This window comes from Spodoptera frugiperda, chromosome 21, assembly GCF_023101765.2.
Source record: "Spodoptera frugiperda isolate SF20-4 chromosome 21, AGI-APGP_CSIRO_Sfru_2.0, whole genome shotgun sequence".
NCBI classification, from domain to species: domain Eukaryota; kingdom Metazoa; phylum Arthropoda; class Insecta; order Lepidoptera; family Noctuidae; genus Spodoptera; species Spodoptera frugiperda.
This window is the reverse complement of record NC_064232.1, coordinates 564552-580142: the sequence shown is the minus strand read 5'-3', so window position 1 is coordinate 580142 and position 15591 is coordinate 564552. Positions and strand designations below refer to the sequence as shown.

At 38.5% G+C, this 15591-nt stretch overlaps 1 protein-coding gene across 7 annotated transcripts in view; it reads right to left on the bottom strand.

Annotated features, from left to right (window-relative positions):
- The window catches only part of LOC118280272 (fasciclin-3), a 186007-nt gene that overhangs the window by 10556 nt on the left and 159860 nt on the right, over positions 1 to 15591 (bottom strand). For 5 of the 7 annotated variants that reach the window (XM_050702189.1, XM_050702190.1, XM_050702192.1 and 2 more), the window contains exons 3-11: positions 11848 to 11944; positions 10873 to 10954; positions 8968 to 9091; positions 7791 to 7913; positions 6765 to 6956; positions 5944 to 6134; positions 5064 to 5205; positions 4266 to 4307; positions 1441 to 1554 (exon numbers count right to left, since the gene is read on the bottom strand). In XM_050702189.1, the coding sequence (XP_050558146.1) occupies positions 1441 to 1554; positions 4266 to 4307; positions 5064 to 5205; positions 5944 to 6134; positions 6765 to 6956; positions 7791 to 7913; positions 8968 to 9091; positions 10873 to 10954; positions 11848 to 11944 (1107 nt within the window). The remainder of the gene's footprint in view (positions 1 to 1440; positions 1555 to 4265; positions 4308 to 5063; positions 5206 to 5943; positions 6135 to 6764; positions 6957 to 7790; positions 7914 to 8967; positions 9092 to 10872; positions 10955 to 11847; positions 11945 to 15591) is intronic. The other 2 variants (XM_050702191.1, XM_050702196.1) reach the window with 1 other exon arrangement.

Here is a 15591-nt window from a genome sequence, read left to right as displayed (position 1 = left end):
GAATATTGCAACGTCACGCCTTTTATCCCCGAAGGGGTAGGCAGAGTTTTTACATTATGGCACGTCATGTCGTTATACAATGTACACCCACTTTTCACCATTTGTGTTATAAGTCCCATGTAATAGGGGTGACCCTATTGCCACATACTGGGCACAATTCCAGACACCGTGCTACTACTTTCGAAAAACCGAAAAATGCCCAGCAATCCTTTGCCCGACCCCATTGAAGCCGAGACCCTTTGTCCGATAGTTGCACTTGCGACCACTCGACAAATGAGGCAGTCTTCTCTGAATATTTTTGCGAATAAACTTCGATTTTTAGTAAATTTTGAAGTTTTTACGACGACCTTACTTCGATATCGATTCGATAAAGTAAGGTAAACCTAGCTTTACTGACAGACAGACTGACGGACAATTCAATTTGATGTTTAAAAGTGCCTAATTTGGGATTAATTGAAATAAATGCTTTGATTTGACTTTGACTTTAAAAAAACAATCTTTGGTTCAAAGATTTTTGACTAAGATCGGCTAATAATGGCACATGACGATTATTTTAACTAACTTCAGACAGGTCAAGTTACACTAGTTTATACTATAAAGGAAAATTCTATCCCTTTTTATTAATATTTCGTGTATTTTTGTAGCTAACGATGACGGATATGTTATAGTCGTAGGCTCCTGTATTATATGTCTTAAAAACGTATTTTTTGCAACCGAACATACAAGAATCGTTAACATGAATGGAGCAAATATATAATAATTATTTGAATTCTGATTTAAATTGTATTTCAAGTAAAATATAAAAAAGTAATAAAATGTAGACATTCACAGACATGAGTAAAAATATCAACATAATAATGCATGTAAGAAAATTTTCAATAAATAAATTATCATGCCAATATATCATAATTATAATACATGCAAATAAAAAGAACTATATATCGTCTTTTCATATCAAATATACTATTTTGTAGTACCTAGAATTGGGCATTTTTTTCCAATAAATATTCCAAATTGATAAATACTGAGTATTTATTTATGCATTGTCACGCCTTTTATCCCAGAAGGGGTAGGCAAAGGTGCAGATTACGGCACGTAATGCCACTGTACAATGTAAACCACTTTACACTTTCGAAATATATTGAGAAAAGCTCTACTAGTTTCAAGTCACACAGGGACTCTCCCTCACGTTCTACTAGTAGAGCTTACCTCAATGTAATTAAGTGAGTAAACCGTTGTTTTAGTTAAACGAGTATTCATAAGATTTGATTCAGGTATTTTTTTTTAATAAACACTCAAGTAATATTGCAATATTTACTCAGTATTTTATCAATTTTGAAGTATTTACCCAAAACACTACCCATTTCTATTTAAAAAAGTAATTGCTCCAATAGATATCAACAATTCAGAGAAAAATATAAAAGAAAAATGGCGACTTACCGGCAAAGCACCATCTATCGGTGGCGAACGCGAACACGGCGAGGAAGATGGCGATGAGCAGAATCAGCACAGCTACCACGATGCCCACTATAGCTCCTGTGTCTAATTCCACACCTACAATGTAAACATATATGTTAGAATTGAGAAATATATGATAAAGACCCTATTTTTTTGTAGTGAAAGATTTATTACGGGGCTTTTTGGCAACGGACGCCACAGAAATGCATTAAATATTACACAATAGGACTTATTACTTTGTTATAAACCTTATAATACACAATTAAACTAATATAGCATATTCTAATCTTGGTTATTTACTAAAGAACTTTCCACTTTTTATCAATTCAAAAATTTATTTTCAAAGTCAAAGTCAAAGTCAAAGTCAAAATCATTTATTTCAAATAGACCAGGAAGGCACTTTTGAACGTCAAAGCAAATATAATAATATTAATAACGTCTGTCTGTCGGTCAGTCCTCTAGTGAAGCTATTTGCTCGTTCCAAAGTGTAGATTCCTATGGAGAAGAACGAGCAAGAAACTCCATAGGTTACTCTTTTTCAATCAGGTTCACAATACAATTCTTGGTTACATTGTTTCGATTACTTCAACTATGTGAGAACAACGACATAACTTTATGGCTTTGGATTTAAATTCCTTTTTGTTTTGTCGCGGTAAAGTGATTGTTAAGTCTTATTGTGTTTAAAAAGTTTAAGAATCGAACTTAAAATCCTTTTTCTTTTGACAGAAATTGTGATCACTCGACTACTTAGGCCGGTCTTCTAGGAACGTTCCCCAGTGACAGTGATGCGGACGAGTATTTCGACGCCTAAAGGAGAGAATATTAATTTTATTTTTCTTTGTCTTAGTCTACTATATTTCACCCCTTAAAATCTTTCACTATGCAAATAGGATCTTAAATATCACCCAAATAAAACAAAATCAAAATTGTAAAATAACACAAAATCATGAATCGATGTCGCAAAGAAATACCCATTAATTGATGGCATTTTAAAAATACAGACGATAGGAGAAATATTGTATTAGGAACGTAAGAAATATGAAGTAAAGTGAATGATGTTTTAAAAAATAGTTTAGTTACAAATAGGTAAAATGATATTGTAATATAGAGGTAGAAAAGAAATGCCCAGATGACATTAAATTAAGATGAATTTTCGATACTTTTAACATTTATATTCTTAAGTCTCAGTTAGCACATATAGTTAAGAGCATAATATTTAGTGACTGGTAATTAGTGAACGATATTTAAACACGTGATTGTACTCATGATTACAAACAACTTTCCTAAAGATACTTTTTTATATGCTCGTTAGTTTTATTTTTATTGCAATAACAAAACAACAAAATTTCGTCAGCACGCGCGCGATATGTTCCAAAATACATACTAGTCGACTAGTCGAGTAGGCGCCGCGCTGCTAAAAGCTGATCATACGAAGGCATACGCACGCGAAATTTGTCTTCTTTGGGAAAGTTGTTTGTAATCATGAGTACAATCACGTGTTTAAATATCGTTCACTAATTACCAGTCACCCTGTATTTATTGAAATTCAGTAATAGAAGCTCATAATTTGACTATCTAAAAAGCCGAATACAATTAATTTGGGAATTGAACCCAAGCAGTCAACTAAAATAAAATTGTAACGGCAAAACCACTAAATTAGCAAATATTTGTAGACAATTTATTGAATAACATACAATCTACTATCTAATAATAATCACATTCATTTATTATTCTCAAAATATTTCATGCAATATTGAATAACTAAACGAATCAAAAAATGACCAAAAAATAATTAAAATTTCAAAAATACTTATTCATGCTAATCATGCCTCATATTACAAAAAGAAATCTAACATGAAACGAAATATTGGAACAATTTTTTTAAAGGGAAAATATCACGCAAATTTCAAATTTGACAGGATCCATGCTTTATAACAGAATAAAATTTGAAAGATGGAAAGAGAAAGAGAGAGAGAGATCCAAACAGAGAAATTTAGAAAAATAGAGAAGGATAGAGTATATTTAGAAAACCCATTAAGTATGTTTTTTCAATCAAAACCAAAAAATCGTCAAAAATATACAATTATACATACATACTTTTTCAAATCTACTGTCAATCTCCTACACTATTTTATATAACATTCGAATTTTACAATTAGTTTTCGAAAAGAGTGATCAAGTTAGTTACTAGGACTTATAACATAACATTTTATTTCATATTATTATGTTCCAGATTTCTTTTAATTTTTTTGATTGGGGAAAATCATCCAATGATTTCTCCCGCCTTGGGTGAGGCGAGAGGGAGTGTCGGACTCTTACTGACTAAAAACCACCCCGTTCCTACTCCTGCTTTTCGAGCCGGAGCCTCGGTAATCCGCTAGGTAGTCCGCAGCTCCGAATAATTTCAAGTGCCATGAATTAAAACAATTTAGTTATTATAGATATCGAAATCCAGCCAAACATTATCAAACCTCATGCTTGCAAACTCAACCCAAATTTATTTATTATTAACCTACTTCCTTGTATAAAAACTTTGGCATAACCATACTATGATAAAATTGAAATATATAACAAAGCAAAGAGCACACGCCTCTCAAAAATAAGAGCCCCGGCGTGACTTGAAAATAATCGAGCCTTCCTCAACTACTTCTCGTGGCTAAGCCGTATTTAATAAACATCTTTTAAAGACTATTAACATTGATCACTCTTTCAGAAACTCTCTTCAAAAAGATTATATTACATAAAAAAACAACATATTTCATTCCACTATCGTTCATTATGTCATTCCTGTATATTATATGTCTTACCATATATATCTAATACCAAATATGAAGACTTCGCTTTCCGAGCTGTTGGGAATATAAAACTAATCAATATCTTAAAATATAATATACTATATCACCAAAATAACTGACATTAATAATAGGGTAGATGAGTAATTTTTATTTTAATGTCCGTCTTGTAGGTTATTTTAAAACATTACACACACGCATTTTTTATTTTCTTACGGAAACAAATACTTTCGAAGATATTTATCGATTTGAAATTACTGAAACAAATACTTTCGGAGATATATAGAAATATCGCGTGACGTCACTTTTATGTACGTTTTATGCGTAGAAATGACTCCCACTCCTAAACTTTGATTCGTTCTATCTAAGTATTGTTATCTTATATGACAAAATAAAAAAATACGTGTCTAAAATTTTTTCATTACCTAACTGACGGACTAAATAGATGTTTAATTTTCATACCCCGTCATCATCCATATTATCTAAAGACTTTTAAATACTCTAAGGGTGTTACGTCCACACCTATCGATCGATACTCCATCGATGGCATCGAACGACAACGGTCGACATTAATCGACCGATAAGTGTAGGATCTATCGGCTATCGATCGATTGGTGTAGTAGAAACTATCGATCGACATCGACTAATCCATTCCACCATCGACATATAGTATCTATCGGCTATTGATCGACATCGACCAATCCATTCCACCATCGACAGATAGTATCTATCGGCTATCGCTCGATTGGTAACACCCTAACTGCTCAAAAACTGTAGATATTTGAAATAAATAAATAAATAAATGGAACATACCAGCTGGTTCATCCATGGTGCTGATCCTGACGGCAATCTCCTCCCTGCCGAAGTCGTTGGCTACTCGCAGGAAGTAGGTGCGGTCCACGTCCTCCTTCGTGATGCGAGCCAGGATCAGGGTGATGTTGAAGTAGCCGTTACCCTGGGAAACATAAGATAGGTTAAGTGATATTCTGTTTTTTCTTTTATGGTATAAGCCGGTAAACGACCTGACGGATCACCTGATGGTAAGCAATCGCCGCCGCCCATGGACATTTGAAATACCAGAGGCGTTACAAGTACGTTGCCGGCCTTTTGGAGGTTAGGAATTTAAAGATTGTTGGGGAATCGAGGATTGGAAAGAGGGGTAATTCACTCACTTACACTAAGACACAAAAAACACAGGTTTTTGGTGTGAATGAAAAACATTAAAGTAGTTTCCGAGAAATAAGTGTGGGAGAGCCATGCTTCGGCACGAATGGGCCGGCTCGACCGGAGTGATATCACGGCCGAGCAGAAAACTGACGTGAAACAACGCTTGCGTTGTGTGAATGAGGTTACTGGAGGCCTAATTATCCCCCTTCCCAATCCCCGATTCTCCAATAACCCTTAAATTCCTAACCCCCAAAAGACCGGCACACTTGTAACGCCTCTGATGTTTCGGGCGTCCATGAGCGGTGGTGATTGCTCACCATCAGTTGACCCGAAAGCTCGTTTACTTAGTCCATAAAAAAGCAGTACATGCCGATTGTAGCAGCGCGACAATGCTGTTCATGAATATGACCCTAGCATGGCTTCCAACTAGTCTTTCTTCCTCGTCAAACAGTTACGTGAGTAAGCCGATAACAAAACAATTAATTTAGTATATCACACTAAAGTTACAATATAAAATTTCACTCACCAAGAACAGAGGAGCCTGTGCGATAATCTCCCCGTTCTCCGATTGCCTGGGAGCCTGCAGGACCTGGTCTCCGATGCTCCACTCCGCGGTGGGGGGAGGGTTGGCCTTGACGGTCACATTCAGCTTGCCTTCAGCTCCGAGCTTCAGGCCAAAGATGGTGACGGTGCCTGATTCTGGGCGTTTAGGTGGGTCTGAAAAACAGAATAAGATTTTAGATTTGGTCTAAAATAGGATTAGATTAAGTGACGTCAATGTCATACCTTTTATCCCCAAAGGGGTAGGCAGAGGTGCACATTACGGCACGTAATTCCACTATCCACTATATGCTATATGCGGGTTGGCGATTTCAAACTACTAATTAGAAACTAGCAACCCGCCCCAGCTTCGCATGGGTGCAATGGTGATATATAATGCATGTATTATACATATAAACCTTCCTCTTGAATCACTCTATCTATTAAAAAAACTGCATCAAAATCCGTTGCGTAATTTTAAAGATTTAGGCATACAAAGGGACATAGGGACAGAGAAAGCGACTTTGTTTTATACTATGTAGTGATTATAAGCCCAGGTTTCCTCATGATATTTTTCTACGCTTATTTTTATACTAGCTACTTCCGCGCGGTTTCACCCGCTCTGCTCGGTTCCTATTAATCGTAGCGTGATGTTTTAGCCTATAACCTTCCTCGATAAATGCGCTATCCAACACAAAAAGAATTATTTAAATCGGACCAGTAGTTCCTGAGATTAACGCGTGCAAACAAACAAACAAACAAACTCTTCAGCTTTATAATATTAGTATAGATTAATATTTTACTTACAGTTCACATTGAGTTGGATCCTGAATTCCTTGGGTTTCTCCAAAGCCTCGTGTTCAGCTCTGCAGACCAGGAACTTGGCATCGTCCTCGTCAGTCAGGGTTCTGGTGACATTCTGGCTGATGGTCTTCAGGTCAGATCCTGGCTCCGATGTGATGACGGGCTGGTGGGTGCCGTGGAGGAGTTCTTCCGATCCTGGTGGTGGAAAAATGGGTGATTGTGAGTTTCAGACACGGTTTATGGTACATGGATATATTGTAGTCGCGAGCGAAACAGCTGGAAGAAGCTAATGTTACATAAATAGTAGAATAGACATAACACGCAACGTCACGCCTTTTATCCCCGAAGAGGTAGGCAGAGGTGCACATTACGGCACGTAATGCCACTATACAATGTACACACACTTTTCACCATTTGTGTTATGTAAAAGGTGAGCCTATTGCCATATACTGGGCACAATTCCAGACTCCGTGCTACTACTGAGAAATTTTCGAAAAACCGAAAACAAACCCAGCAATACTTTGTCAGACCCGGGAATCGAATCCAAGACCTCTTGTCCGGCAGTCGCACTTGCGACCACTCGACCAACGAGGCAGTCTCAATAGACATAACTGAATCAATAAAAATGCTTTTAATCATTTAACACATTGAACGCCGCGGTGGTCACCGGTGACCGACATTAGCGGAGGATTTGCCTTCAACAGTTTTCTATTGGCAGTCAAAGACTTAATTTCCATCATCGAACCACAAGACAATCGGCGAGGCGTCACCGTTTCATGGTGGATATCCCACCCACTCGCACGAAGCGCTTCGCTTCAAGCTTCCTTGTGCGAACTGCTAGGGAGTGGAACTCCTTGCCGGAGTCTGTGTTTATTGATGGGTACAACCTGGGTGTCTTCAAAGCCCGAGTGAATAGGTTGCTTATGGGCAGACGTGATCCATTGTAGGCCGCATCATCACTTACCATCAGGCGAGATAGCGGCCAAACGTCCGCCCATTTAACATAAAAAAAAAATTTGGTCTACTTACCCAAGAACCAGGTGATCTTGGCAGCTGGTCTTCCGTTGGGCACCACACACTGTGCCATGAACGTGTCTCCTTCCTTGAAGGGGGGCTGCGGCGAGGAGTTCAGCTGGATCTCACCAGGTGCTCCTGAAAAGAGAAAGAAATATACCATCAATTATGAAGTTGTTGTAACTCTTTTGTAAGTGAACTAAGACTTTTATTGTGTTTCTCAACCTTAACTACAGAGTTCCCAAGAAGTCTATAATAAGAAGTAAAATGAAATTTGAAGAGCTATGCAGGTTTTTTCTATGTTATTCACTTCGACATCAATTGGTCGTGATAGTCCACTGCTGCCTCAAACATAAGAACTTTGCCCCACACTAGACTTTGGCACTGCTGGGCCGGCTCGACTGGAGTGATACCACGGTCGAGCAGAAAACCGACGTGAAACAACGCTTGCGTTGTGTGAATGAGGTTTCCGGAGACCCAATTTCCCTTCCCAATCCCTGATTCCCCAAGAACCCCTAAATTCCAAACCCCCGAAAGGTTGACAACACACTCACGCCTCTGGTGTTTCAAGTATCTATGGGCGGCGGCAATTGCTTACCATCAGGTGATCCAAAACCCTCGGCCAACCTGATGGGTTATTATATTAGCTTTGACGACCTTTAAAAAATCTTTTTTCATTGAAGAACCCCATATCGATTTTGAAAAACGATGGGATTTCATACCATAAAAATCAGGTTGTGAATGAAGAAAAGTCGGTTAAGTGTAAAAAGTCAAAGTCAAAATTATTTATTTCAAATAGACCAGGAAGGCACTTTTGAACGTCAAAGCAAATATAATAATATTAATAACGTCTGACTGTCGGTCAGTCCTCTAGTTGCTCTATTTGCTCGTTCCAAAGTGTAGATTCCTATAGAGAAGAATGAGCAAGAAACTCCATAGGTTACTCTTTTTTACCGACTTCACAAAAAGGAGGAGGTACTATGTTCGGCTGTTTGTATGTTTTTTTTTTGTATGTTTGTTCATCGAATACTCTGTCAATTGTCGACGGATTTTCAAAAATTTGTTTTTGTTCGAAAGTAGATAGTTCTGAGGTGGTCCCATTGTCATCAAGTTAGGATCTGATGATGGTATTCAGATTCACAATACAATGCTTGGTTACATTGTTTCGTAAATAAAAAGGGGGTATACTCACTTGCAACCAGCAGTCTCATGGAGCCGACCAGCTCGATGTTCCCGGAGGGGGGAGGCAGCACGCACGTGATGTTGCCGTTCCACTCCTCCTTGATGTTCTTTATCAGGGCGCCGCATTGACCGGCCTGGGGGGAAAGAAACATGTTTTATAATTTTCTAAATCAGATTTGTATCTTACTAATAATGTACTTTGTAATTTGTAACTTACTTACTTACTTTTGTAATTTGTACAAAAAAGTAAGTTTGTAAGTTTTTACAAATGCGAAAGTTTTGTCAGTTTATCAAATTGTGTTTTTCTGTGTATGTTTGGTACTCAATCATATCAAAACGGCTGAAGTAATCGGAATGACATTTGGAACAGGGGTAAATTATGGTCTAGAATAACACATAGGATACTTTTATCCCACGTGAACCCCGCAGAGGTGGACAGATGTAATTTCGAAAATATTTTTATGTTACCATTCGAACATTTATAAGGTGTTCTACATGTATCTGTCACGGCTTTAATGGGAGGTAGTGTTGATTACAATAGTAAATATAAATTATTGATTATGAGTAATTCTTTTTCATATAAAACATCTATATGAGTTTGTTATGAAAGAGCTATCTCTTTCACTGTCGCTCCGTAGCACTTTATACAGAGTAGAGTCAATGTTTATTTAACTTCTTTATGTTCTCAAATTGAATTAACTGGTCCGGGGTACGAAATTTCTTCACTATTGTAATCTTCAAACACAACAATACCTCCCATTAAAGCCGTGGCAGATAATTTTAGAACACCTTGTATTTAGTTCAAACTTGTAACTATTAATTAATTACACTTAAAATGTGACCTACATAACAATTACCTATATGTATAATTTTATTTATCAAAACAAAAGAAGTTGACTTTGAAAAACCCGCATTTGATACGAATTGGTAAAACCGAATTAACTTAAATAGATAAATTACAATTTAATTGCTTGACATACATACATGTAAAGTAATATAAAAAGATAGTGACTATGTATTTTAGTTCAAGTATAAACATAATTATACTGAATGTCAGCGATAACAAGCGAAATTGTAAGTGAATTTTGAAAGTAGTTATCGTATCGTCACGCCTTTTATCCCTGAAGGCAGAAGTGCCTACGCCTAATGTATGTCAGACAACTCACCACCTAATACATGCGACTTACAATATAAATTGTGAAAAGTGGGTGTACATTGTATAGCCGCATTATGTGCACCTCTGCCTACCCCTCCGGGGATTAAAGGCGTGCCGTTATGTATGTATAACATCAACAGCGGGCGACAGTCCACTGCTGGACTATGGGCCCAGTTTAAAAGGTTCAGGTTTATCAGAGAGCGCTGCTGCCCAGTCTCTGTCAAATGTGTAGTTTCTTAGTCGGGTATACGACACCCGCAGGAAGAGTAGTGATGGTGACACCAGACGCATAACAGCAACTAGGTAGTAGCATTCTTAGATAAAACTTGTAAACTGAAATCTCCATCCCGATTGTCAAGCGTGGAGATTATGGCAAGCCCTTTATTAAGGTGTTGCCACACCAATCGAGTGATCGTCGATCGATAGTAGAATGGATTAGTCGACGTCGATCGACGGTTTCTACTACACCAATCAATCGATGGCCGATAGATACTATCTGTCGATGGTGGAATGGATTGGTCGATGTCGATCGATAGTTTCCAGCCAGAATATAATCAATCTACGTCGACCGATGCCATCGACCGGCAATCGACCGATTGGTTAGTCGACCAATCTATTAATGTTGACCGATATCGATCGATGCCATCGATGGACTATCCATCGATAGTTAGGTGTGGTAACACCCTTAGATATCCTGAAGACCAGCAGTGGACTGTTACAGGCTGTGATTGATGATGATGATGATGATGATATGCTTACCTTCAGCCCTTGGCCGGTGTAGACGACGTCTCCTTGCAGGTTCTCAGGTATCAGCCGGTAGGACGTGGTGCCTACTGTCATCCTGAAATACAGAGAAAGAAACCTCATTAATTTATATAGATACTTATTAAGGAAATACTACGGCGGCCCAATTACCCCCTTCCCAATCCCCGATTCTCCAACAACTTAAATTCCTAACCCCCAAAAGGCCGGCAACGCGCTTGTAACGCCTCTGGTGTTTCGTGTGTCCATGAACGGCGGCGATTGCTTACCATCAGGTGATCCGTCTGCTCGTTTACCGGTTAGGTAGATAAGGTATTCTCTCATTATTGAATTCACGATCTGTTTAAAGTCCGATCGGAGTCCTTAATCATGAAATCATGAGCTATAAACTGTGATAGTGTTTTCTCGCATTATTGGGATGCTCGATTAGTTTAGAATCAGATCGGAGTCTTTAACCATAGGTTTTAAACAATGATTTTGATTCGATACCTGTGTCAAGCCCGTTCAAGACCTACCTAGGTGACCAACACTGTGATTTAGGGAGGACTTTGTTACTTCTCTCAAGACGTCTATACGATATATCGATTGCTTACCATCAGCTCTATACCATAAAAAAATTATTCAACAATCATCCTTTAGCACTAGTCATTAGTGAATATAGCACCTGTGAAGTGAATTTCGGAGAGTGTGCGGGGGAACTGCACAACTTGATTCCTCCTAGTCCTTTCCATCATCGAACCACAAGACAATCGGCGAGGCGTCACCGTTTCATGGTAAATATCCTGATATAATATACTGATGGGTATAACCTGGGTGTCTTCAAAGCCCGAGTGAATAGGTTGCTTATGGGCAGACGTGCTCCATCGTAGGCCGCATCATCACTTACCATCAGGCGAGATAGCGGCCAAACGTCGGCCCATTTAACATAAAAAACCTTAAACAGTAATAAATAAGGACCATTCTGCTACAAACCTGCAGGAGTCGATGGGGTATGGCACTTTGCACAGTACGCTGAGCTGGTCTCCAATCCTCCGTACTGCCTCGCGAGGGGTGATGTCCACATCCTGGCCTGTGAAGATGAGAGGAATCACGTTAGAAACATTATACAAAGAAACTATCTTTTGCCCGCGACTTCGTCCGCGGAAAATTAAAAAAAAAATGGGTTGTACTACCCCTAGGGGGATGAAAAATAGATGTTCGCCGATTCTCATAGATAACAAGAAGATAATTCTCCGGATAAGCACAAAAAAATTCATCAAAATCGGTCGAGCCGTTTCGAAGGAGTATGGCAACGAAAACCGTGGCATGAGAATTTTATATATTACTAGCAAACCCGGCGAACTCCGTTTCGCCACCAATAAATTTCCCTGTATTCCTGCTCTTCTTTTAAAATTTTCCTGAATTTTCTTTGCTATAAACCTCACGGACCTTTCCAACGAATGTAAAACCGTGGAAATCGGTTCGTACGTTCTGGAGTTATAGCGTCAGGAAGGAAAAGCCGACTTATTTTTATATTATAGAAAAAATGATAAAACATTATAAAAAAGATTTGCACAGTTTTTTTTAAGTGGTGGAAATGCCTGCATGATTGCGGCTTTACCGGGGCTCCAGCTAGAAAAGCAGGAGTAGAAACAGGGTGGTTTTTAGTCAGTAAGAGTCTGACACTCCCTTTCGCCTCGCCCAAGGTAAGAGAAGACATTGGATGATTTTTCCTCCCTTAAAAAACCCAACCACTATACCTACGGAGTATTCAACAATATTTTATTAATAATATTTGATCCGTTAAAGCCTGGAACACATCAAAAATATCGAAGTTTCGCATATAACAGTTTATGCATATATCGAGTGAAATCCGGCCGAAAGCGGATACAGCCGGATTGAAGCGGATCGCGCCGGAATAAACCGGTAATAATAATAACATAAATGGCCGATGTAGTGTAGTTTTTATATACGTTGTGAATTTATTTTATTTCCTTAACAGTTTTTCTGTAGATTTTATATTTAATATTAAATAACTATTACTATATACTTATAAATCTACATGAAATACTTTTTTTTATGGAATAAGCCGGTAAACGAGCAGACGTATCACCTGATGGTAAGCAATCGCCGCTACCCATGGACACCCAAAACACCAGAAGCGTTACAAGTGCGGTGCCTTTTGGGGGTTAGGAATTTAAGGGTTGTTGGGGAATCATGGATTGGGAAGGGGGGTAATTGGGTCTCCGGTAACCTCACTCACACAACACAACCGTTTACGCCGTTTTTCTGCTCGGCCGTGGTATCACTCCGGTAAAATGAACAATTGATAATATGAACACCTATAGAGTATAGTCTCTGCCTACCCCCCAACACAAGTGTAGTGGGAACTCTCCCCAGACGAAGTTGGCACAGTCTAAGTTTATCTATTCTATGAACATAGTGCAGATATATTGTGTATAATGGAATACAAGGCATGCTCTGTGATTCTGCTTGTATTATTGTTGATTTATTTATCAACCGACTTCACAAAATAGGGAGGTTCTCAGTTTGATTTGTATGTATGAATGTTTGTGCATGATTATCTTGTGTTTGTCTGAACCAATTTCAACTTAGAATTTTCAGACTCAGGACAATGTTTTAGGTATATTATCCGACTTAAAAATGGAGGTTTGCTATTTTAAAAGAGGTTTACAATTTTTGTTTGTCTATATGTCTGTCTGTTTGTTTTGACAAATCTCTGAAATGGCTGGACCGATTTTGACGGGAATTTTATTGGCAGGTAGCTGATGTATTAAGGAGTAACTTAGGCTACTTTTATTACTCACAAATTCCCTTTTTGCACGCGAACGAAGCCACTGGCATCAGCTAGCTTTATATTCTGAATTACTATATTTTTCCAATTGCCCATCCCGGTAATCGGATTCAGGACCTGAGTACGCAACCACTGCACCTAAATAACTTATGTCCGAATACTCAAACGCTACTCAATTTTAAGACGCTCTCAAAACTAGTTCTGTCCCTATCAATTCTTTATAAAACGACAGAGATAGCACGATATTTAAGTACAACTTAAAATTGAGTAGCGTTTCAGTATTCGGGCGTTACGAGATTCAACGTATCGTCTCAATATTGCACCTTGTTCCAAACTCAGGCTGCGCTAACTTCCTTGTTCATGCTAAACTGTTATAATAGGACGATGAACTAGTCGCTGCGTTCGGCTTCACTTGTTTCTAGTTTATTTTAAATGTACTTCCGCGCGGTTTCACCCGCACTGCTTGGCTCCTATTGGTCATAGCGTGATGTTTTATAGCCTATAGCCTTCCTCGATAAATGCACTATTCAACACAAAAATAATTATTCAAATCGGACCAGTAGTTCTGGAGATTAGCGCGTTCAAAAAAGCAATTAATCAAACAAACTCTTCAGCTTTATATGCAAATTGTATGGATAAATGTGATACGAATAATTAACATTAATGTAGTCAGTCCATGGCAGTCGACTGGTGGACTAAGGAACTCTTCCACAAATAGTATTAGATAATAATATCTTCTTCTTTAGATATTAGTCTCGGTGGAGATCCACTTTTTTTAAGGGAGAAAACGCATCTAATGACTTCTTCCGCCCTGGGCGAGGCGAGAGGGAGTGTCAGACTCTTACTGACTAAAAACCACCCCGTTCCTACTCCTGCTTGTCGAAACGGAGCCCCGGTAAACCCGCTAGGTAGTCCGCAGCTCCGATACAGCATCAGCTCACTGGGCCCCATTTGTGGTGGTCTGATGGCTCTTTGAGTGCAAGGATATGTTGGAGATCGCAGTATAAAAGGTTCAGGTTTATCAAAGACTACTGCAACCTGGTCTATGTACAATAATTCCTTAGTCGGGTATAAGACGGGAAGAGTTAGGGTGGTTGACAAATGTAGGTACCTTTTCTCTACTCAGCATACATTTAGATAAAATGAAGTACGAAATGAATGTATTATTGAAATGTATGAAAGTACATTATTTATGCAAAGAGTCGCTTCCGACAGTAAAATTCCAAGTTTTATTAAGAAAATATTTAATATCGCCATGTAGGGGAGTGTGTCTCAACATTGTGTGGCTCGAGGATCAAATATGGCTGCTGAGAACAGAGTGTCGGGTTCGATTCCCGAGTCAGTCAAATCAAGTTTACTAGGTTTAGGGTTTCTTTGATATGTTTTATGTCTGACATGTTTTGTAGTCTCGGTTTTGATTCGTGAGTCGGACAAGTCGTATAATTTAGAATTGCGGTAATTAAAAAGGCCTACGAATCTGGTTTTTCTGCAAAGGGAACCGCGTTTAATTCTTTTTTACCGCCTTAATACTTTTTGCCTCTTCTACGTTAAGTCTGAAAAATACTATGCTGAAAACCGCATCAAAATCGGTTCAGCCAAACGCGAGATAATCGCGCACAAACATACACATACTATTTTGAAGTCGATTAAAAATGTCAAAGAAGCGGTATTATAAACGTATAATACTTTACCAGACTCGGAATCAAACTCTACACCTTCGGCAGTCAAACTCACGTCCACGCGACATTAAAACAAAACATAAAAATTGTTTCTCAGAGAACATTTACAAAAATACGACAGCGGGTCACAATGACCCCGCGGCTTCAGTGTAGGGTTGGAAACAAATATAAATACCTGAGCAATGTGTAATAATGCTACATTCCCGGGATCCCGGGCTCCGGGACTGTGTCGCGGCCCCGGGA